Genomic DNA, 24,655 nt, shown 5'->3' with positions numbered 1-24,655 from the left:
GGTTTGGCAGGCAGAGGCCAAGTTAGGAACAGCCTAGCAGCTTATTCAAAATGGCAAATTATGAAATTAGGAGAGGGAAAGGAGAACAAGGCCCACAACAATGGTGCTCCCTCTTCTTTACAGCACATTCACAACAGGCAGTACAGAAGCAACTGCACTTCAATGTATGCAATATATATGCAAGTTTCCTACCGTTCCTTGACACATTATCATCAGAATTCTAAAAGACTGAGCACTCCAACACTGCGGGCAAGACAGTCTTCTTGGCTAGGAACTTTCATGACAATATTTAACAGAGGACTTAAACTTGTGACTAACTTAAAAGTCTGAGTTTCACACAGCCTGTTGACCTCGACAGGACCAAACTGCAAATTCTCTGGAGGATGCAAGAAGAGGAAAACAAACAAACAGACACTTTCCTAAGTTAAGGACAAACAAAAAAATATCCTTCAAGATCCTTAACAACTATCCTCACTGAACAAGCAAACGCCAATTATTTACTTAAAACATAAAAACGCTAATTATTTACTTAAACCATACAAACGCCAATTATTTACTTAAACCATACAAACCTTATTTGAAGGCTTTAGATCTAAAAAGTGAAAACCAGAGATGATTAAGAAACATTTGCCAAACTAATTTTCCTCAATCCACAAGATGTAACTGCAATATTCCACACATGGCACACACCCACGTTCCATCTATGTTCCAAATTGAGGGGGAAGGGAGGATAAGGCAAAGCCGTGGCTGTGGCTTAAGAAAACTAGTTTGAGAGGAAAAATTTAATTCTTAACCTCTTCAGTGCTGCTGAAACAAGGTGCACATAACCAGAGAAGCCAAGATTCTCATTTAGCAGCGATTTAAAAGGTTTCAGGGTGGGAAGTGCTCGCCCCTTCTGGGATAAGTAGGACTGTTATGATAACACAGCTGGCACATTTGGTTTTGTAGAACTGCCCATGCCAGGACACCAGAGCATCTCTATAACTATTGCTTGATTTAAAAATGCTTTGCCCATGCTCCAAGGCAGCACCACGTGTTAGACATTCACTTTTACCCCACATTTACCCTGTTGTCCCTTTTGATTAAGGGACCCAGGGACTGCCTTTGCTGTGCCATTTCTGGCTGTCTCCTGTGTCCTGCCTGGCTCAGAAACATCTCAGGGCTGTGCCAGAGCTGGAAGCCCTGCTGTGCACCAGGGTGAGCAAACCTGCGTGCAGAGCTCCTGTCTGCAGGGCCCGTGGCACACAGGGAGACAGGCAAAACAGGCCTGTGTGTCAGCACTGTCACAGCACGGAGCCCAGGCTGCGCAGCCAGCTCGCAGCAGGAGCACCGCGTTATCCATCGCTGCACAGACTCCTGGTGTCTGCAAGCAGAGTCGGAGAGAGCTCGTGCTGGCACAGGAAAGGCCATGAAAATCTCTTCTGCATTATCATCTGGCTCAGGAACCAAATCCAATATTTCCTGCTACAACCCAGTGTCTTCAGACTAATCAATCGGCTCTTTCAAGACATCCCCTCAGCCACCTTCGACAAGGTCCAATACTGTTGTCTGAGGTGGGAAGAACATGAGCAGGATCCATTTCGGCCAGCACAGACATTGTCTTACCAGACACAAGCTTCCAAGTCTGCAAATCTGCGCTCGTGCCTCCAGGAATGGCCAACAGCACAATAAGGCAGCAGAAGTTAACACTGATCAGACACCCGCACCCATCAACCAGTGCCCCTGGCTCCCACACCTTCCCCCGCCCACACAACAAGCCCCGAGCCACGCAGGAGTTTCCTCCCAGCCCTCCCTCAGTCTGGCCTTGCCAAAAAAACACCAAAGAAGAGATTTATGAGCCCAGGAAAAAATTCTTCCTGCCAAAAAGTGATCAAAACAAATGGTATTTTACAAGCTTAAATTAAGTTCCTGCAAAAAATGGATGAGAAAAATTTTGCAAGGCTAGTTAATTACAACATGTAAAGCATTTAAGTGACACCTAAATCACATTTTACAACCTTGGATGAGAAAAGCAATCTTACTCAGTGCACTCCCACCAAACAGCCTACGTCATCAAGCTCTTGCGATTTTCAGAGTTTTAGAATAAGCCAACCTGCACTGCAGTCCAGTTTGATGTAAAGTAGGTTGTACCTGTTCTTCCTCACTAGTAGAGGAGCAGATTTCCACACATACAGCAGGATGCTTTCCATCCAGGCACCTTTAAACAATTCACAACAGCTTGCATATCAGCGCACTGAAAATAACTGTCACACACCAGACACATTTTGCTCATTTGATCATCATCATCATGTAGATTATCTGTTCAGGCCTTCCTGAGTGCATAAACTTGTCGATGGACTCTGTTGGGTTTGTGGGCTTTTTATTTTAACTTTCAATTCTAAACCTCTGAAACAGACATCATCTCCATCTTCTACCCCTCCTGCTGCATCTGCCACACCCCTCTCCTCTTTATTTTTATTACCCTTCATAAACCTCTTCACCTGTGGCTCAGATGTCCTTTAAGCAGCAGCAGTGACAAGGTAAGAAATCCATACAATTCCACAACTATTCCCAAGGTTCTGAACAACAGCTGTCGCATCGATCAGATGGGCTGTTAACTTCATTCTGCTAATACTGAGTACTTGTCTACACCACAGAAAGTTTTATCGCATTAGCTACGCTGTCACATCCTCCTCCTCCACAACATGCAAACAGCTATTGCAAGACACAAGCACTTAAACCACCACTGCTCAATCTGGCTAAAACATGGAATGAGCTACACCCCATAGAAACCACCTTTAAATAATGCAGCTGCACCTACAGGAGTTATGTCAGCCTTGGCCTTACAGGTAAAATAGTCTTTGCCTTCACTGACAAAGTCACACCAGTATGATTTTTTAAATATGCTTGAGCCAGCAGAAAACCCAGGACTAGCAGTCAAGGCACTGGAGCAGCCTGCCTGCAGACCTGGGCACATACACAGTACTTACTTACATACAGGTTTCTTCATGCCCTAAAACATCCTTACTTGATTTGTTCCATCAACAACTCTGCAAATCACGTTCTCTCCACTGCTGCTAGGGAGTGGATTTTTCCACACTTGGTTCTTCTGCAAACAGTGCTCTGGATGATGGTTTTGTCAGAGCAAAAGCCCCATCTTACACTTGCCTAACCAGAGGAGCCCATTTGTATGTGAACACAGGGATTCATTTCTCGCAGGGGTAACCACTTACGATATGAGAAAGGCCCATTAGTCTTAATGTTTTCCTCCCCTCACTCCCCCCCCAAAAAAAAAGTCAGTATCTTATCCTAAATTCTTGAAAAGTTAAAAGATGCCATAATTAAGCCATAAGAACACAAGATAAATCATTAGCAGAACACAGATGAGAACCCACGAGCGCTAATTTTGCTTGTTCTGTAATGTCCAACTACAGGACTGAAAAATTTGTGGGGAATAATGGTGCCATAGGCTGTACTGAAATCAGAGGGAAAAGTGCAGCAACGTGTTCTGTGCAATGTATCCACGCCTCTCCCTTCCTGCATTAAAAAACAAACAAACAAACAAAAAAACAAAGCCAGGAAATACACCCATTTCCCCCTCCATTCCCAAATACACTTCTCTCCCAAGTTAAGAACAAATTCACAAGTAAAAAAAAAAAAAAAAATATAAGACAATTTGGTTTCTTAATATGGCCCTGTTTATTTTGGAGCATTACCGCTTTGCTTTTACAAGTTCTTCACTTGAAACACCAGAGCAAGAAATGCCTTTTTGTTAAGAAATAAGAGCAAAGATTCTCACAGAATGTCCCAGTAGCTGAGGCTCAAAGAAACATTACCAAATATCACGAAACGTCTTGCGAAATCCCCTGAGGCACTATTCTTTCAACCCTGTCTAATCTATCCCGAAAGCTTTCATTTTGTCAATTTTTATTTTATACACACACCCGTTGTATCATCAAACGCCAAGAAGCTCCACGGACACCTCAAGTTACCTGCACACATTGGTAAGACCAAAACCAAACCCATCCCCTCCAGTTTCCTCACCTGGCTGCTCCTCCCAACACATTCTAAGCCAGATGCACAACAAAGCCAATTTTCCTCAATTCAGGAGAGACATGGAATAAGGTGGTTTTTTTAGGCTATTCAGAAGGCAGCTACTGCATAATGCAGCCTATTTAAAGAGACTTTGCTAAAGTCAAATTTAATAATTTAGGAGATTTAAGAGCAGTACGCATTCAAAAAAACCCCCACATTGCCTAGACACTGTGTGCCTTTTAGCTGCTGTCTCTGATTCACTAGAGCAGGCTTGATGTCGCAAGGACAAAGGTTTTTATCTTTTGAGAACATTTATCTGAAGATAATGAGAAATTAGAATTCCAATTCACTTAAACGTCAACTATTGAAGTTTAGCTTTCAGGCAGTATAAAAAAAAAAACTACTCACACGTCAGTAAAATTGTTACCTTGGAACATTGAAATAAATAGCACTGCTAAGCAAAAAAAAAAAAATAAATGTTGGAATTGTACTGGGTTGAACTTTGTAGATTCAACAACTCGGATGCTCGCCAGCAGACCTTTTCATTTTGCAGAATCCACTGAGAGAAGCACCGTGACATGACAGACAGCACGTTGCCCTTGGGGAGAGGGACATTTGAGACCCTGTTCTGCCAGGAGATTGCTGAGAAATCCTGTAGAGAAATCGTAACTCCTTTCTTGTGCTTTAACTTCTGCAGAGTGGCATTTTAGTACATGCCAAGGGCAGAAACAGCAGCAGCCAAACCCCATTCCAACCCACAAACAACAAGAAAAAGGGATCTACCACTTTCTGTCTACAGGAACTCTTCTTAAGAACATCCTTGTCAGTCACTACAGCCCAGGTTGGCATTTCATTTTAAGCTGCAGAAGCCCTAATCTTTCTTCACTTGCCAACAAACACCCTTCCAACGTGCTAGTATTTCCAAACCAAGATCCAATACCCCACTGTAAACACAGCAGAAATCATTACCCAAAGCTTCAAACAAATCAGGATTCTACCCTGACGTTTTAATAATATTTTGTAGCACGAATATACCTCAATCCCATATGACTGAGATAGTCACCAATTTCATCACAACCACTGGCATCTCTTCCCCTCCTGTTTTTGTTATGCTGTTATTAAACACATGGCAATGACCTTGCCTCCCAGCAAGCTTCTCCCAGTTGCTCTACACAAATATCCACTCATCAAACTGTTCAAGGGGCTGTGTTTGTCAGGCTGAGCAGAACACACTTGGGTGGTTCACTCTCTTTTTAAAAACTATCAACTCCTCATGTGTCAGATGGCAAGTTTAATTTAGTAGGCCAGGAAATCACTCAGTCTTGGAAAATCACTGCAGTATGGTATATATCTAACTCAGCAAGTCCATCTGATATGCAGGGCTGTTAATGCCACCGATCAGTCTCATCCTTGGATACCTCTTGCCAGCAGCTGTGTCTACAGTAACAACTAAAGCATATGTGACCTTTTAATTTTCTTATTTCTTCCCAGCAACAGACTAGAATGTTTCCTCCTTTACTGAGGATTCGCTACAAGATCATCAGCCCAATCAGCTGAACAGCAGTGAGTAGAATAATCACAGTCTGCATCTCCAGAATCAGAATAAGAGGCAAGTAGGAGCTTTTTTATGTTCTGGTTGTGCTGCCACACGTATGGTAGAATATAAAGCCTGGGACTGCTAACAGGGCAGTTTCTCTGTGCCAGTCAGTTAATATCTAATGTCATTATGGATCTGTATGTGGGCAATGCAGACATCTGTCTGCTAGACACTTTTTGCAAAAGCCATAGGGGCCATTAAAAGGCATAAAATAAACATACATATATATATAGATCTCATGGAAAAAATAAACAAACATGAACACCTAACATGTGAAACGCTCCAAACAGACTCAGTGACAACTGAAATACACAACAGGCACACAAAGTTCTCAATGAAAATACATGTAAAAGCTCATGCCATGGGATTTCAAGCACTTGGCTTAAATGCAGCCAGGAGTATCTGAAAAATTTAAACAGATCTTTTTAAATTTTCAGCCATCTCACACAAGTGAGAGGAAAGGAAGACAGAAACATGGCTTATAAAGCAGCTGATCAGAGAGAGCTATGTTTTACTATGGCATCAGACACCTTTCCAAAGAACATTAAAGACTATTTATAGATGCTGTCAATGTCCTCCAACTCGCCAAGGGAACATAGTTTCTTTGAGCTCTCCCAATGGAAGAGACACTCTCAGTAATGAAAGGCTGGGATGCAATAATCCACATCCACAACCATCCTAAAGGTCTAGGAATTGAATAACTCTACACAAAAAATGTAGAGCACTCTGGCCCTGACCCAGCAAAGCACTTAAGCATTCAACTGTTTTCCTTTTGACTTCAGAGGGACAGTTTACATACCTAGAGCTAGTACATGTCACAGGGCTTTGCTGGCTCACGATCAGATAGCTCAAAAAAACGTACGAGCCCACCCATAGTTCAGCTTTACCTTGCAAAACACAGGCTCTCCTTGACCATCTCCTTACACAAAACAAAAACAGGAACAGGAGTGGGACACTGACTTGGCCAAAGCATGTCAGGCTGACATATATTTTCCAGCTGCAAATGATTTCTTTTCATTGAAGAGAGGGTGCATACTGAACAGAGGAAGACAAAAATGAAGAAGTCTGCAGGCAGCAGCCACCTTAACACTGTATCACACAAGAAGCCATCACTGCCTGGGGGCAACTCACCCCCTGAAGGTCTGCTCGTCTCAACTGGACCCTGGGACAAGCCCTCCCCTAGTGACACCTCTATGGGGACACAGCATGTCCCACCTCTGCGGAGGGGATGGAGGATGCTTTGAAGGAACGGTACCTATTGCTTAGCTAGCATCAGCAACCCAGTTCTCATCTCTGATGCAAAGGACTGGCGCTGGTACTTATCTGGGGAGGTTTATTTTGCTTCATTATTAGTGATGGCTTATGCAAAATATTCCATAACAAGTCCTTCCTATACCACCTGCTGGAAAGTAGCTGCGAGAACACAGGCAAGGCGCCGTGCATTAGTATAGCGATCCATTCATCTATCACAGCACGAGGAGGAATCCTCCCACAAATACACACAGAGGGGTGCTGGCTTCTGATGCTTTGACTATTCATGCTGTATTAAAGTTTAATTACTTTTTAACTTAGATATTTACATAGAACATAAACTGTTCAGAAGGATAACTGTCAACCAGCCAAGATCTCTTTGGCAGGACTTTAGGATCACATTTTACTCTTCTGGTGATGGCAGCTCTGGTAAAGAATTGCTACAGTTCTGTAGAATTATGTCCATATATGTTTGATCCCTTTTGGGAGACTGCCAAAGCACCAAGATTAATTAGCAACTTACCTAAAATACACTCTCTATTAGATAGATCTTAAAGCGTTCCTCATCACAGACTGCTTTATAAAAACACATTTTGAAATATTAATGAATCTATATGACATAAGATGACATTTTGAACTGTCTCAGTGCCCATTCTCATCTCCACACTAAGTAAAATTGCTTTTATTAGTTTCATGACAGCTCTGCACTTACATCAGCTTTGCAGAGCTCTAGCCAAATCATAGAAAATCAACTCACTTGGCAGACAAATATAGCATCATTATACTCCCAGCTACTGCAGCATTCTCTACCAACATAGCTTTAAATGTAAATAAGAAGACAGGGATGTATCCAAACTGATGTGCAGCCACAGTGTAGAAACAACTGCAAAGTAATTGTGTTGAAATGTACACTCCTATTGCCTTTCCCAAAGGAAAAGAACCAGGGACAGGTGTGGAATCATCTGCCTAAACCCTAGGAAAAAGTTACAGACTAGAAGTGGTCTAAGTGTCTGCCAGTACAAGTGAGGTGGGGGCAACCCCTTACTCCTGGTAACAGTGGATGTTTCATTTACTAATCGTCCCTTCCAAACTGGCTCCAGTACCACTGGTCAACAAGCTGGATTTGTCAGAGGAAAGAGAATGCTGTTCCAGTCCAGGCTTCCAGAGAGGCTGTGCTTCAGCATGTTTCCAGTTCAGAGCTGGCACTTGGAATATGCGCTTGCCTACAGAAGCCTGGATCAGCAGTGAGCCTGGGTACCGCAGTGAAAACAGCCACAAATGTTCCCTCTTCACCTCATCCTTAGACTAACAAAGTTGTTAAGGCAGAAGCATTAGTTCACAGATTTATCCAGTCCTCTGGCAGCCCCAGGATGCAGGAAAATGGGTCAAGGGACACTGCAGTAAGAACCTCATCATAATTAGCAATGCACCACAGAGGGGTTTGTGCCGTAACAACATCAGAGGGACAGCCCAGGACCACACAACTACAAAACGCGATGTTACTGTAGCTATGCTCATCATACTGATGCTGTTAAAAATAAACCAGGAAGACATTCCTCACCTAAGGCTCAGGAGGGTTCTGGTATGTAGCTGAGTCATGCGAAAAACATTAAATTAAACACATCTTGATCCCTGGTTTACGCTCCATCAGCACAAGCCAAAAAAACCAAGCCTTTTGTGCATATTGAAAAAGCAACACTGCACCCACTGAAACAAGGCACAAGGAAGTAATTTGAAGGTCAAGGTCTCCTGGAAAACAATTGCAGTAGTAAGGTCAAACCACATTAAGAAAGGAGGAAGCAAGATCAAACTCACACACATTTTTTTTCTAAAAAGAATTTGAGAGAATCTGCTTAGTGCTTGTGGAAGACAGACAGACAGCAACATCCTTAGTCAACAAAACAGCACAAGCCTCCCCCACCTGTTAGCACCACACACATTCTGCCTGGCTAATGGCAAGACTTCGCACTGCCAACGGGATCACCTGTGCCAGACAATTCATTACCACCGGGTCAACTCAAAAGTGTAACACAAGCTCCCTTTCTGATGCCTTGTCATTTTCCCATACCAGTCTTATCATTGAAGACTGTATCCCTAGCTGGCATTTGTATCTAAGCAACTTAAAACACCTGTATGCATGCAGGTACAGGATTATAGAAGCGTTAGCTACACTTTACTAAGCATAACCACCTTCTCAGTAAGAGAAAGTTATCAAATCTGCCTATATATACAAAAAGATTGTGATGTGTGCACTGGTCCCATTGTCCTGCCACTGAAGACATTTCTGCTGGCCGTTAGACCAAGTCCAACGTCACGGATTTTCAGGACCTCAGTCCTCAGGACTGCCTCCAACAAGCTGGATTAGACCACCCCAAAAATTTCATTCTTTACCATCTTCTTTCTTTTTTACTTTAACTTGTAGCACTTCTCACACACTAAAGGTCCTTTTGAAAAGCTTCATAGTAGCTGTTTGCAATCTAGTGATTTAATCCAATTTCTATCCACTTCTTTCTACAGTAGACAACAGTGCAAGAACACATCACAGGAATGAGAAGACAGTGCAGCTTTAAGTTATATATTGGTTTAAATTATACATATGGGAAAGCAAGGATCAACAAGAGTTTAGGGAGAAGATCCTGACTGCTACTGTAACAGAAAAAAAAAAAAACCACAAAACAAACCCCACAAACTACAGCAAACCCCACCAGATTTCTCAGTTCAACAAATGAAAGATATCCAACCATTAGTGTGTTCATTTTTTTAAAGGCCTGAAGCATTTTAACTTGCACACAGGCACCTTTGGGACAATAGTCATCTTTAGCTCCACACTTCAAGAAATGCAGAGTTTGAGAAACAGGCCAGGCAACAGGTAACACTGAGCATTCAAAGCACCAGCTCCCAGAGTCACAGCACATTTGAACTGGCAGAAGATGATTCATAGTGTTCTGCAGTCAGTGTGGTCTCACAAAAAGTGAGAAATCCAGCTCAGATGCAGGAACTGTTCGAAACATGGTGTTTTTGCAGATCCACTGTCACAGATCTTCATCTGGATACTTCTGATGTACAGGTTTAAATGTGAATTTAAGTGAATGGTGGCTTGACAACACCCCTTTCCCGGTCAAGTATCCCTTTCCTTTCCTTCCCCTACTCACAAATGGCACCAGTCTCTCCAGCTCTTTCCTTTTCCAGGGAAACTGCTGTATTAGTGTCTCCTGCAGGCATCCATGCTCCAGGAGAGAAACATCAGAGGAACAGAACTTGTCCACTTCTACAAGCTTCAGTTTCAAGTTCAGTCTCAGTAAGACCACTGCAAATTCATCTTTCCAGTTTAAAACCTTTTATAGAAGTTGAGCTTACTGCTAGGAAAACCTACCAAGCCAACCACTGTGAGCCAGGTTTAAAACTGCCTTAAGAGTTCTCACCCCCCAAAGTGCTGTTCATTTAATCTCACAAATTACTTCAGTACGAAGGTGAACAACCTCACTGCTGCTTTAGGTGCGTAGGAGCAGTGTCAGAAGAAAAGGGCTGACAATGTCAGTCACACTAGCTGAAGTTTTTGTTCTAAAGCTTCCCTTTTTTTTCTGCTAAGCTTTGCATCAAGATGCACTCTCTGACACACCTGCCTTTGGATATCGCTGAAAGACCCCTTCTACAGCAGCAATTCCACAGGCCAAAGAAAAGCACCTCCCAGAAAGACACATAAACACCCATCTGACAGCTACAAACACCTTTGTCTTCACAGACAACACTGCTGCTGAGGGTTCCAAGTTTTAGAGGTGAGCAACTGAGGGAGACAGGATGCACAGAAATGCTGCAGCGATGCAAGACTCAGTAGCCCAGGTCATCAACTACCACACTGGAAGGGCCTCCCCCAGACTAGCTGGACGAGCAGAAAGCAGCTCTGCTGGATCAGAGCCCTGGGGGTGCATTCCCAGGCCAACACAAAGGACCAGCCCCGAGCCGTGAGCTCCACCTGCCCGTGCAGAGCACGGCTCTCCCACCCAGCACAGCCCCGAGGACTCCACGCCAAAGGGATCTGCAGAGCCGAGAAGTCAAAATCACCATGGGATTAGCTGTTCACACAGATGCAGCAGGCAGAGCCAGAACGATCAGCAGTAACAACAGGAGTGTTAGAAGGGGAATTAAGGCTCATGTCTCTGGGATAAATGAGTTCAATGACTAGAGGCCAATATTCAGGGGCTGAAAATAGCAGACTACCCCACTTGTGGCTCAACCATCAGGGATGGCTAAAGTCAGGGTATCAGGAGACCTTTGGTGTCTTCGGTACTCAGAGTTAGGAGAGGCCTTTTGGCAGCTGAGCCCCTCCACCTCACCCCCCCCAGGCACTGCCAGAAGCTGCAGAGGCTCCAGAGGAGTTATTTATCCCCCTGCTTTACCCACGACATCACTCTGGCACACACACCCATCTAGCTTGCCCACTACCATACCCCCTAGGATACCATCAAAGCACTTTTGCATTGCAAATCAGTGGGAAAATTTAATTGAAAACCTGGCAAATTAGACATTTGATGAGGGGAATCCAGAATTCCTGAAAAGGAAGCAGTCTGCAAAAAATGTAAAGGTGCAACTCCAAGCTCCCCAGGCTGTACATAGCTTACTCCCCATGTTGCCTCTGTTTAAACAGTGGTATATCCATGTTCTCTATCCAGTCTCCCACACACAGCGTACTGCACATCCTCCCCTGCTCCTCCCACCCACAGATAAACAGGCTCTGGAAACAAAGCTTGAGCAGATAATTGTAGAAGCCCTGAAAGAAGGACAATGCTATTCCTTGTGGGGAAGCAAAGACACCCACATAAATGAAGCTGTCTGCTTGGGTGCTGTTCTTGGTCTCTTGAGGACAGGATCAAGTATGTGCCTTATAATTAATTTGTTTGTTATTTGTGTAACACGTCCTTATTTCTACCCACTGAAATTACTAATAGCTTAATTCACTCACTCTTTTTTTTGTTCTTGTTTAAATAAGAGCCATTCCTGCTGGGTGAAAGAGCCTGAAATGCAATTTACACTGACAATGTAAAGCAGCCTTACTGTAAGCACATACCTAGCCCTTCACTTTCCCTCCAATGATAAGAAACAATAAAACAGCTATTTACGAAACAGAACGGTCAGTCTAGGATGTACTTCTGCAGGGGACAGATGCAGGTTACAGCTAGGGGGTGGGAAAGTTAGAGAGTGCTACTGGCCTAAAGGGTTTTGGTTATTAACTGCATGGAAGGCCCCCCCACTGCAGGGAAAATCCAAACAGGCCTCATTCCCTGCTCATGCGACACTGAGCTGTGCAGTCACCCTGCAATGTTTTATTGATAAGGCTCCACTAATTTTGTGTTAGTCAGGCACATGCAATCAACCATCAAAAATCGGATCTATAGCACAGGTGGTTTTAAACCAGACACAGAAGCACGTGGCCTAGAAAATGCAGGACAGCTGGCAAGGCACAGAACAGACTCAAGAAGCTAACCTTGAGCTAGTGTTAGGAGGCAAGGATTACAGCACACTGCATTCATACCAAGGAACATCTTACCAATAAGAAAGTAATCAAGCAAGAAGTGACTGAAGGCAACTCCTAAAGCAAGCAGGTCTCAACCCTGAAAGCTGCAGGCATTTTTTAAAGGAGATGCTACCAAAGAACCCCCGTGACTGTGAATATATAAGCTGCTTCCAAAACTTCAGTCGCACACCTGAAGCAGTAAGGAAGTGCTTGCAAAAGCTCTCCGCCCAGGAAGCCCATTTCTCAAAACTGGGTAGCCTTAAAAGCAGCAATAAGCATATTAAGCATCATCTGAGCTGCCATGATTAACTGACTTCTCCAATTGACAATTTAATACAGCTTTGTTTGTTTGCTTTCCTTCTTACCTGCTGATGTTGTCTGACTCCCGCTGTGATAGACTTGACGAGAGTACCTACTAATGGCTTACACATGATCTGTAAAAAAGAAAGACCCAGTCTCTTATTAGTGGTTTCTGACAGACAGGTTCGTTTTTCAAGCAAAACAGTCTATATTTTACACAGCTTCTTGAGTGAGAAGAAAATGCCACAAGAAAGAAAAGTGCCCAGAGATCAGCAACAGCTTATTTGAAAAATAACAGCTTTGCTCACACCAGCCCTGAGTGAAATCTTGATCACAAGGAAATCAGCAGCAAAACTCTTAAATTGGAAAAACTGCGTAAAGATTTCAATGCCTGTGTTCTGCCTGGATCTTGATTTAAATCTGCATCTGCCTGATACTTTATGTAGGCAGCTCAGTTCACGCAGAGGAACAGTCCCATAGGCAAAGAACATACTGAGTTAGACTGGAAAATGTCAGAGCTTGGGGAAAGATCTGAACCCACATACTAAAGGGGCCAAAAACAAGTGTGTCAGGAGAAAAGCCTCCCTGGAAACAGGTTATCCTAAAGTTCTGTCCTAATCCATCAATTTCTGCTTATGGGCAAAATATTTCCAAATTGAGGGGCATACAGAATCCAGACACAAGAAATGAGAAAGCAACTGAACTGCAAATACCTTACTGGCATATCTTTAATGTCGTCTGTCAGGCACTGGAAGGCCTGGCCCTAACAAAGCATGGACAGCAGTTCGCTGCGCAGTTCACTGACATATTGTGCAGATAGCTATTCCAACCACAGCACCTGAAATGGCTTCTTTTTTGGGGTAAGAAGACTACTAAAAAAACAGATAGCTCTAGCAAGTGGGCAAAGCCCAGCTTTCAACAGGCCAATATCTGTGTATATCATTACATTTCTTTTAAAAAAAGGATGAGCTTAAAGACTTTAAAAGGCTTTTCTGCAAGGAACAGTCACATGGAATCCACAGGCTTTAGAAACCTGCAGATGAGATCTTACATTTGCTGCCTGTGTAGGCAGCACACACCCTTCTCTTCCCCCTACTTCACTAACTTATGTAGGTGGCATCGTGGGCTGGTGTCCTAAGAAACCTGGCACGCAAAAGAACTCTCCTGCATGGATTCCCTCAGAATCTGAAAGCATCTTCCCCCAGTTACACAAGCCTATGTCTCCTCCCACCCTCCTGTCAGACATTAGATCTAAAAGGTTGAAGCGCTTGAGAAAGCGCTTCTAGCAACTGTCTCTCCCTCACTCAGACCTAAAAATGCCTAAAGAACTGTGTGACATCCATACCCAAGGCCTGTTTCTTAAAAACTGGCTGTCCTCATAGTGCAGACCAGCTCCAGGCATAGGTCAAGTTTGCAGGAAATACCTCAAACATTTCAGACACTGACACTGTCTGAACATCCAGCTTGCAGGTTAGATTCCAATTAGACTCTGTGCTCTACAGTCTTCTTGGAAGAAAATTGATAAAACTAAGCATGCAGTCAGAGCAAAGCTGGACAGGAGCTACATTAACTGTTTAAACAAGTTGGCCCCTTCAGCCTTTGTACAAACTTTGCTCATCCACATTATCTTGAATACTGGTAAAAAAATAGAGCTTCTTAGGCTATGCTTTAAAAACCAGCTTTCTGTTCATCTCCGTTTTCCATACAGTATCCCAATCCAAATCACAAACGAGATCCTGGCCTTCTGCAGCACCAAACATGCAGTATTAAGAGTCTGAGCAGGTGAACATCCTAGGAAACGGCAGTTTTAAAAGCCAGCAATGAAGTGGAGAAGTTTCCCTACTTTCCATAGAATTACAACCGTACTTTGGAACCACCACAAGACAACATACCATAGTCAGCAACACTTACCGGGAAGCGGCTGAAGAGATCTTGGAACATGGAGCTTGTAAGAGCGCTGTTCCGTTTAGTCAAGAATTGTGTCAGTGCTTGCTGATATATTACAGTCACCCTCTCCATATCTAAACAACCTGTGCTCAAAAGCTATAGGGAAAAAGCAGAACAAAAAATTTCCAGTGAAATGCAAGGATGAATCACTAGCAAAGACATAATTAATTTCTGTACACATTTTGAGAGGTTCAGAGACAAGTATCAGGCTAGCTGGTGAAACACTGCTTCCTAGGTTTCTGTGGAGATGACTGGACTGGGCTGCCCAATGTATAGGGGCACCGCATTCAGAAACCTGTGAAATTCAGTAGAGACATAGGTAAAAGAGAACCAGACAGTAAGGATCCCAAAGTAACAGACACTCACAGCACAACTAGATGAAAGGTCTCCCTGTAAACAACTACCACTGAAATCAGGGCTGTTCCACACTCTTTTCACCCCAAGATAACTCAGCCCAAACCTGAGAGAGACAGGAGTTCACCCTCATCCACCAGTGTCCTGTGCCTCCCTGCTCCTCAACACCCTCCCAAAAAGAAAGCAAGCACGACTGCAAAGAGGTTAATGGAAAAAATAGCAAATTGTCCAAGAGAGCAGCATAAATATACATCAGGCTTCTTAGACAAGTAACCTGGATCCACTGTACACCAGCAGCCCCTGGTGGCTATGGGCAAGCAGGCACTGCAAAGGCAGGAGGATGAGGGCAAAGGGGACATGTGACAGTTTTACAGAAAATAAATCATGTAGACAGGTATCTGCAGGCAGCAGGAACGCTGAGACAGAATAAGCAAGGTCCACTCAGCAAAACAGGGTAATGCAACTTCACTGGCAATAAACACTGCCTCAAGAGCAGCCTGCTGTCCTACCTGAGAAGCCTGCGGGATGGTGCTGTTCTGTTTCTCTAGTAGAGGGGCAGGAGCTGATGACTTATCAGACATGTTTCCTTTCAATACTTTGAGCAGGTATAATGAGGCACTAAAAAATAAAAGAAAAAGGGAAGAACATAGCTGTCACCACAGTGTCACAGTGTCACTGCAAAGCCACCTGAGAGCAGAGGACAAGTCATGCAGGCAGCTTATTCGGTACCGAGGGGGTTAAAGAGCCTGAGAGGGCCCCTTCTCTCAGTCTAACCCACTCTGGCTAGACCTAAAGACAAATAAATCTTAGGAGGCTGCATCATTTCATTATCGGTCAATGCAGTCAGACCTCCCTACTATCAGCCTGGTTTCCTCAGGCTCTTGCTTTTGACTAGCACTGCTTGAGAATTTCTGCATTCTCCCAGGATTTCTGAGCCTGCATAGCTCAGCCAGTGCTGCAGCGCAGCCCTCTCAGCCCAGACTGTTGTGAGCTTGGAGAACTCAGGCAGATCAACTCAGAGAGCACACAGACAGCCTGCTGCTTTTGTGAAATGTTGTATTAAGTGGGCACAGCTCCACTCAGGACTGTCACTGCCAGGAAGCTGTCAAGGAGCCATGCGGCACACACAGCCAGCCCCGCATTGCCAGGAGGTACCACGGTTCCTGGGCAGCTACGGGCCAGGTGTGCTACAGAGCCAACACTGCCCCATGGCACTGGGTTGACCATGCAACACGGTAACTACTGCACACGCAGGTAAGAAATCCCAGACAGAGTATGAAAGTCCTCCTGAAACTGCCTACAAGTCACAAGAGAGCCTACTGGTAAATGGCACTCCCATTTACACCAGGAAACATCAAGATTGCTGGTGTTTCCTAAGAAATACACATATGGCTTATCCTAATTCACCTGTGTTCAGAAGCAAAGTGAATCCTGGTACAATCAGGAGTAATAATCATTATTGTCCTCATTATGTTATCATGGAGAGTCAACCACTGTATTTACAGAACGATAATTGCAGGTGGACTACAAATTACAATCTTCCCCGCACTGAATCACACATAATTCATTACTCTCCAATCAAGCCTCAAGGAAGCACTTCCCATCACTAAAGCTGTACCAGGCCATTCCTGTCTCACAGAGCCCACAGAAGATCACTAAAAAACAGACATCTGTTTGAAAATGCTTCAGACTGCCATGATGACAAGTCCTCACGTAAGACACAAACACTGGCACCCAGCCTTCATCAAGTCCCCCACTTCTCTGAACTGTATCACAATGCAACATCATATCTGCTTACAGCCCAGCCATGGCCACAGCACCGAGTAGAGGTGCTCCTTTTAAATGCTCACCTGAAATAATAGAGAGCCACTGAAGAGTCAGTGTGCTTGCAGGCCTTTTTCACAAGCCTCTCCACAAAAGCATGCAAATCTTCTTGCAGGGTATCCACTCTCTTGCAGTACTGCTTACTTCGGCACAAGGAGTTCCTGAAAAAGCATTAAAAACAAACCCAAAGCAGGTGGCTACGAGTCCTTAGCACTGGGCTCAAGGCAACACATAAACAAAAACAGTGCTAGCTGGGGGCAGCAAAAGATCCAGTTGTTGTTGTGGCAAGATAGGTGAGGAAACTTACTGCTCTTTGCACCCAAGTACATATTTAGGCAGACTTGGATTTCCTCCAGATCTCTGACAAACAGGACTGGCTGCCTCAGCCCTGTTTCTGCAGACTGCTTCTCCACCAGGGCTAGAGCACAGAGCTAAAAATGCTTTAGAACAGTGCTGAAGATGTCAGGGAATGGTGTAGAGGACACACTGTCCCATGCACCATGTCTGTGTCCAGCTTGTATCATGCCTCACTTCTGGCTGTGAAGAGAGAAGTTGCACTCTGCCTGTCTCAATAATAAATTGTTGGGAGTTTCACTGCAGCCACAGCAGGAACTCTGTCAGCCTAGGGAGCTGTTGCATAGTCTGACTCAGAGGTCAGAAGCCTGTGGAGATATTCAGTGACATGGCACCATGCCTGCAATACCAATGTTTGCTCTTAAGGTTTCTACCTGCAAACAGGATTGACACTTCGAAGACCCTTAGACTAGAAAACCCAGATCCTGTTTTCTTTCCTGGAGGTTATGACTAACCATTGTGTGCTTGTGTGCTTCTGGGATTTCACCAATGCCACTGGTGTCTATCAAACATCACTGCCTATTTTCTGAAGGACTGAGGACACTTACTTGAAGATATTGGCTGTTTTCTGAAGGAAGTCAACCTCCTGCTTGTCAGAGTCGGAGCTCATGCACTGTTCAATCACCCGAAGAAGGGGCTCAATGACATCAAACACCAAGGGGTTCTCTGACTGCTTAGTCAGGAACACTTCAACCAGATCTAGCACCTGCAAACACAGAGTTACTGACATGAGAACTAATGCAGACAGGGAAACATGATGGATACACCCAGAGCAGCTTCTTCAGACTGCAGTGGGCTGCACAGCAGCTGGAGAGGGCTGAGGAAAACTATTTTCAGCTGAGAACTGTACACTTTCTGCTATCATTTGCCCTCATATCAGGGCATGAGAAACGGAAAATTAAAAATTTGAAACTGAAAATTAAAGACTGTTGACTTCAGCCTTATTTTTTGCAGTGACACCATTTAGAAATGGCAGTTATGAGAATCACTGCCACCTGGCCAGACCTGCAATCAGTGTAACTTGGGAGAGGTGTCCATTAGCACCACTGACTGATAGCTGTCACCTCTTCAAACCCCCTTTGACTTCTACACAGTGCATTAGCATAAAATCAGCCTCTTATAGCACAGCATCAGAATGAAAATGCAGAAAACCAATGGCTCGATACACCATTCAGACTTCATCTTGGTTAATCTGACACCAGACATTTCTATACATGAGTGGCTGGAGCTGTCCCTGGATGCCCAAATATCCTGGACAGTCCACGCTGACACCAGGTGGCCTGAAGTCAGTATTACAGCCAAAAATAACCAGGGGGTGTTAACCATAATCCTCCTGATTTTATTAGCATAACAAGCAAATTTAAAAATTTACATTGCAAAATTACCTGAGGGATTTTATGCATGCCACTCTAAAGCACATCAAGCTTGTCCAGTTTACCAAAACTGACAAGCACCTACCTTTGGGTAGGTGTGGGGAATGATCTGATAAACTGAATCATTTCCAATCAGCAAATAGAAACCACAGTTCACTTTCTGATAGCACAGTCCTGTGTTTGAAGTAGGCATGTGAAGCCCCCAGTCACTGATCATGACTTTGCTATGCCAGGTGCTATACAAAGCCAGAACAATCCAGTCCCAGCCTCCAGGAGCTTATGACTTAGACAAACGTCCAAGCTGTTTAGGGTTAAGTAGCTCATGGCATGCAGTAGGTTACAACTTCACACCAAATACTTATCCCCCACCTTAATCTTGAAATCCCTCCGTAGGATCTTCTCTTTCCGCATCCTGTCTTTCTCATCCTTCTTCGCCTGGATCCGTTTCTGCTGCTCCGCAAAAAGGGCTGAGATGTTCTTGTCAAGAGCCATCATAGCCTCATCATCCAGTTCTTCGTCACTCTCATCTCCGCCCTTTTGTTTTTAGAATGTGAAAACAACAGGCCATTTAATGAACTTCAGAATGACAGTGAGGAGAGAACCACAGCCAAGAGCGGTAGGGATCACAATCACAGTAGGGATGTAGCTTCCCCTAGACCCAGAACAACAATATGAGGAGGGAAAACTTGCTCAGATCAATGAGAAATCTAACTCATATTTGCTATCAGGTACTGCACAGTACTAACATGCAGAGGATTGCGAAAGGGAAGAGGCTGAGGTTTTGACACTGAATCCCTCTGTCCTCTTGCTCTTTCAGTAAAGAGGTTATTATGTTACTATGTCTGTGGCCTTTATAGGAATAATTAAACCACACTCCAGCGCTGCTACAAGAAGACTCCAAAGTAGCCTACATGGATCACGTTCCACACAGGCCAGCCAATACAGGCATCAAGTAACAGTACCTCAGTGCTCCAGTTCACATCAATCTCATTTATTACAGGAAGGAACATAAGCTATTTCAAGCTAGACTGGACAAGCAAAAGCACTCAAGACACACTAACAATAAATAAAAGAACAAGTGACTTATTCCCACAGCTTGCTTTGAAGATCCTAACCTCCTACTTCAAATGCCATACAAAGCTGACTGCCAGGGTTATCGCTGCATGGGTTCAGATGGGATGTGGGCAATAGAAGATCTTTCACCACCCCAAACCTGATATCTGTATCAAGGCAGGCAGTGAAAACATACCACCGCATTCCCTGCTTGGAGAACATTCATCAGTTGACTGCGAAAATCATCATCAACTTCTTCATTCTCTTCCTCATCTCCACTGTCATTCTCTTCCTCAGTGTCACCTTCATCTGAGGAGTCCTCGCTTCCTTCCTCGTCCTGAGGAAGAAAAGTTCATGTCGTGATTCCACCATTCTTCAAGCTCTATTCAGGTGTATCAATGTTCAAAAATAAATGTCAAGCCTCCTCTCACTTCATGGCCTTGCTTCCAGCCCTCAGATTCAAGTAAAAACACCTCAGATAATCAACCAGGTCTTCACAAGAGCTATAAGCAGAACATAACACAGACTTCTCTGTCATATTAAATGAGTATCAAAAAGAAGCTTCCAAAGAACATGTGAAATAACGATCCCCATGTGACTCTCTGCTAATGCTCGTAATGCTTTGTGACTCAAATTTCTGCAGTTCTTAAAACCTGAGATCTTGAATTCAGATGGCTGTGCACCACAATGATTCAGCCTGTGGCTGCAAAAAAGAGAGGCCTGTGCTAACCTCAGGACGCAGTCATCTGTTCTCAGAAAGTCACCTATTCAAGCAGCCATACTTACCGCAGCCTTGTCCTTCAAGGCCAAGAAACCAAAAAACATCACTTCCAACAAGCCATTTGTAAAGCAACAGCCATTTTACTCAAGCCAGAGCAATGCAATTATATCTGTTACCACAGATCAGGAAAAACATTATTTTTAAGCAGTGAAGGTCTAAAGAGTATTTCTCACTGGCAATAGCACATCAGTTACCATGTCCTGTGCAGATTTGATCTTTTTGCCTGATTCTTCCAACACGACAACAGCGCCTTCCTCATTTTGCTCTTGGTATGGGTCAAGAACCTGCAAAAAAAAGAGATGTGTTTTTTTCAGTGTTTTGTTTTGACGCATTTCTTGTGCACAACAGACAGGAATTTTGGCACAGTAAGCCAGTTGAATAATGAAATACTAAGTAAGGACACTCAACTTTCCGCATTATGGTATCACATTTCTTGATATGCTAAGTTCTGTCTATAAGGAACAAAATAGGTGAAGAAAACTGAAAAGGTTGGTGACATCACACATTTTGATTTGTTACAAAGAAAGTATTAGGTTCATCATTTAAAGTACCTGACAGCTCATCTTTGCAATCCACATATTACTCTCTCAGAAGACACTCCCTTACCCAGTGGTACAACCAATTCAGATTTCCAGTGTCACTTATTTTTAGCAACTCTATGCTTAGCCTTTCTAGAAAAAAAGAAGTTGTCACTATTTATATTCACACATAAAATCTACCAGCTATATAAAATGACCCAGGAATTTCTTCAGCATAAATCTACCAAAGAATACCACCTAGAGTTAGCAGATCTCAGGCTCCCATATAGAAACACAAACCCTCTCTGTCAGCTACATTCAAAACCTTGTAGCACACATTGTCAGACATTTTCTAAATCAGGGAGGCTTTTATTCAATCCCAAAATAGAGACATGCTTGTATATCTGTTAGAGACAAGACAGGCGAACAGCACAATGCCCTACTAGTGCCTCACTTACATCCAGGATCAGCTGCAAGCCCCTCTTGTTCAGGTTAGGGCATATCCGTACAAATGTGCTCTTGGAAATCCGACGTATGAGTAAGCTGGGCTGTGCAAGGAGTGAGAGAAGGATTTCCACCATCACCTCAACCCATCCTGGCTCTGCGTTGCCTGCACAGGAACAAACAATGACGGGAAGGGACAGAACCACTGCACTGGCACATCAATAACAGACTGCAGAAAAATTCACTAAGAGGAAAAAGACAGTTCTTCTAGCTGACTATTAAAAGTACTCATTCAGCAACACAGACCAGAAACAATTAACTGTGAAGCTAAAGATTGTAGCTGTATTGGAAGGCTACTAACCATAGCGAGAAACATGCCTGAAATTGTCTTTAGGCCACCACAAAGCCTTATCAGGTAACAAAACCTACTATTCATTAAATCACCACTTAGACCAGCAGTTCTGCAAATAATTCGACACCTACTTGGCCACATTAAAGCAATGAGCAGCTACCCAGCAGAAGTGTACACATTTTATGCTGTTTCAAACGATATCAGGAGTCACAGCAGCCCAGGAAAAAAACTGACATTTGAAACTGGTCCATTAGTCCAGAAGTTTGGGAATCCTGATCTACATACAACCAAGCTACCACAGAATTACAGCTTTTATTTTCACAGTACCCTCAGATTTACACATATTGAAGGAGAACAACAAGGCCATAGTTAGAGAGGAAGTCAAAAGACCAAGCCAGGTTCTTTCCTGGTCGAGTTACAACCTAGTTCTGCAGGCCTTAAACAAGGACTAGCCTAAATCAGCAAACAGGCTGTATCTACACAAGGGACACATTTAGTTTGCCCAGAACAAGAACTCTGAAAGCAGCAAGTTTCAGGCCTCCCAGCTCCTAGGAGAGCCCACAGCTCTGCCTTGGCAGACAGATACCACCATTGCAGGAAGCTCTTGGCCAGTAGAGATCAAGGGGCTCTGCGTAAACACCCTTGGAGACTGCTCATCTGCACCATGGCCAGCTCTGCGGCCCACCTGTCCTTTCAGAGGCACACAGGAACACAGCCCACTGAGGATGTGCACAGAGAGCTGGAGCAGGAAACGAGATTTAGAAAGACAAGGAAAGAGAATGAAGGAGAAAAGATTCTCCTGGGGATAAGTGCATTCAGCCAGAAGCAATGCAGTCAGAGTGCCTCACTAATGCAGAACTGCCATTCCTCTGTCTTTTGACGGACCATGAACAATCCCACTCCATTTCTTCCTGTTGGAAGGACTCACCAGTCTTTTTCTTCTTAGGTTCTTTGCTGAATGCTCTCTCTGTGCAGTTCAGAAGATCACTCAGAACATCCATTGTTTCAGATGGATTCTGTTTGATCACAAGCAGACAGTAAACAATCTCTCTGAATACCACAGTACCAACAGCAATAGAAGGAATATACCTTGAATCTAAGGACCTCTCTAAATAGGTACAGATATTAAAATCAGCTACTACAAGTCCTTTGCAGAAGAAAATATGAAACTAAGTAAAAATTGCTTCACTCAGCAGAAAATCAAGGGCAAAACCAAAGCTCAGCCCAAGCTTTGTCCCTGTAAGTTCATGTCTACAGTCAGTGTAAGAATCACAGTTTATTACCTGCCAGTTGCCCATTTTCAGAAGCCGGGGGCTCTGAAAGATTGGATCTCTGAACACAAAGAAACTCTGCAGCTCAGTGTTCAGAAAGCCCAGTTATCAGCCCATTTTACACCACTCAAATATGCTTCAGAGGTCTTACCTTGAAAAGGTGAATGGCCATTAAAAGCAGAAGTTGCTGGAAAGCAACAACTTTGGCACTGTCTGATTTATTTTCCTTCTTCTGCAGATTCTTCACAGACTGAAGTGTTCTGAAGAAAGAAACCCTTTTAAAGTCTTTCACAATTACAACAACAAATCATGACCAAATCTATAGTATTATTTTCTGTATTTAACATTTAGTTTGTTGAACTTGGACGTACATATAGTATACAAACTTAACCCAATAATGGCATCTCACTTTGTGTGGCTTACAAAAACCTCCGCACTTGGGCACAGGCTAGAGTCTTAATACTACAGCCTTTACCTTTAGGGGAAACCAACCTCAGAAAAGAACACCAAAAAATCACTGAAAATTCAGTATAGGCATTATTAGGAGAAAAGATTAGCAGAGTTACAATCATGTTTGGGCAAAAATAGAAAAGCACATGGCCATCTAGACATAGTTAACACAGAGAAGGAACAGGAAGAAAGGAACAGGGTCTTAAGAAACAGAGAGGCATCCCGAAACCCAGATGCAGGTGCAGAATACTCAAAGGGAAGAAACAAGTCTGCCACTGCTGTGAAATGGCTCTGCTACAGCACCCAGAATAGTAGGAGGATAGAACTTCTCTTTTATTGGCCCAATCTCACCTGTCCCAGGCATCTCTCTGTCCTTTAGTAAAAGGCTTCACAGCTCTGACGTGCTCACTGGAGAGCAGCTTGTTGGCATACTCAACCAGGAGAAAGATCCACAGCTTCCCATCTGCAGTCACACCATGGATGTGCTTCTCCCTCAAGGCTGCCGCCTTTGGTGTATCCCCCAAAACCGTCAAGGTGTTCAAAGTCTGAAGTAACCTGCAAAGAGAAACAACCAGTGTGTTACTCTTGGGTCCTTCCCCTTGTAGCTTGCAATGGTGGCAATAGAAACATTACAAGAAAAAGTAGCCTAAGCTCAACTCTACACCTACCTGATCATCACACACATACTCAGTACGTTTGCCATGCAAAATTTTGTTTTTATCAGACAAAACTTTAGGATCTTTGGGAAATCCATCTAGGATCTCCTTAAAAAAAAAAGCCATTCTCTGATCCTGGAGTCAAAGAAATGCTCCCATAGCAGCTCACTATCCCAAACCTTATAATCTCATCCTCAGGAAAAAAAAACGAGACATTTCCAAGCCTAAAGCACACAAGCAAAATCCTTACGCAAAGAAGTAGTCTTCTGTCACTGAATGCGCCTGTTCATCTAGGGGCTCTGATGGAAGAACATTCGCCTCACATATTTGGGAAGTCTTTTTCTTAGCCTCAAAGAAAGCATGGAAGAAGCAAAACCTAGAACGGACAGAAACAAGGACAAAATTAAGAGCCAGCTTGGTCATAACACAATAAAACCAGCCCATGTGTGCAAAACAAATAGCACCGCATATTCACCACATTTTTATTCAAGAATGTCTAAACACTGAAAAACGTAACTATTTACAATATGACCCTTTCCTCAAGGAACACAGGGTAAAGAAGGGAGAAGTATGCTTAGGACTTCACAAAAGTGCCAGCGCTTGA

At 43.6% G+C, this 24,655-nt stretch overlaps 2 protein-coding genes and 1 long non-coding RNA gene across 3 annotated transcripts in view; 2 read left to right on the top strand and 1 right to left on the bottom strand.

Annotated features, from left to right (window-relative positions):
- SPNS2 (SPNS lysolipid transporter 2, sphingosine-1-phosphate) overlaps positions 1–5,556 on the top strand; it is a 151,716-nt gene extending 146,160 nt beyond the window's left edge. The window contains exon 15 of the transcript XR_014185623.1: positions 5,506–5,556. The gene's annotated coding sequence lies outside the window, so the exon portion shown is untranslated. The remainder of the gene's footprint in view (positions 1–5,505) is intronic.
- MYBBP1A (MYB binding protein 1a) overlaps positions 1–24,655 on the bottom strand; it is a 53,168-nt gene that overhangs the window by 19,891 nt on the left and 8,622 nt on the right. Inside the window, exons 11-23 of the mRNA XM_082068220.1 lie at positions 24,302–24,427; positions 23,747–23,950; positions 23,097–23,205; positions 22,603–22,690; positions 21,337–21,488; positions 20,555–20,644; positions 19,776–19,916; positions 18,896–19,060; positions 17,702–17,859; positions 16,826–16,960; positions 15,485–15,593; positions 14,586–14,717; positions 12,740–12,808 (exon numbers count right to left, since the gene is read on the bottom strand). Coding sequence (XP_081924346.1) covers positions 12,740–12,808; positions 14,586–14,717; positions 15,485–15,593; positions 16,826–16,960; positions 17,702–17,859; positions 18,896–19,060; positions 19,776–19,916; positions 20,555–20,644; positions 21,337–21,488; positions 22,603–22,690; positions 23,097–23,205; positions 23,747–23,950; positions 24,302–24,427 — 1,678 coding nt within the window. The remainder of the gene's footprint in view (positions 1–12,739; positions 12,809–14,585; positions 14,718–15,484; positions 15,594–16,825; positions 16,961–17,701; positions 17,860–18,895; positions 19,061–19,775; positions 19,917–20,554; positions 20,645–21,336; positions 21,489–22,602; positions 22,691–23,096; positions 23,206–23,746; positions 23,951–24,301; positions 24,428–24,655) is intronic.
- Positions 10,156–10,475, top strand: LOC309447684. The gene is made up of 3 exons (XR_014185654.1): positions 10,156–10,248; positions 10,326–10,357; positions 10,452–10,475. It is a non-coding gene; the product is annotated as an uncharacterized lncRNA (long non-coding RNA).

The sequence above is a fragment of the Streptopelia decaocto genome, assembly GCF_964273445.1.
Source record: "Streptopelia decaocto genome assembly, chromosome: 18".
Classification (NCBI taxonomy): domain Eukaryota; kingdom Metazoa; phylum Chordata; class Aves; order Columbiformes; family Columbidae; genus Streptopelia; species Streptopelia decaocto.
Note: the sequence above shows the minus strand (reverse complement) of the source record. Positions and strands in the feature narration are given on the sequence as shown.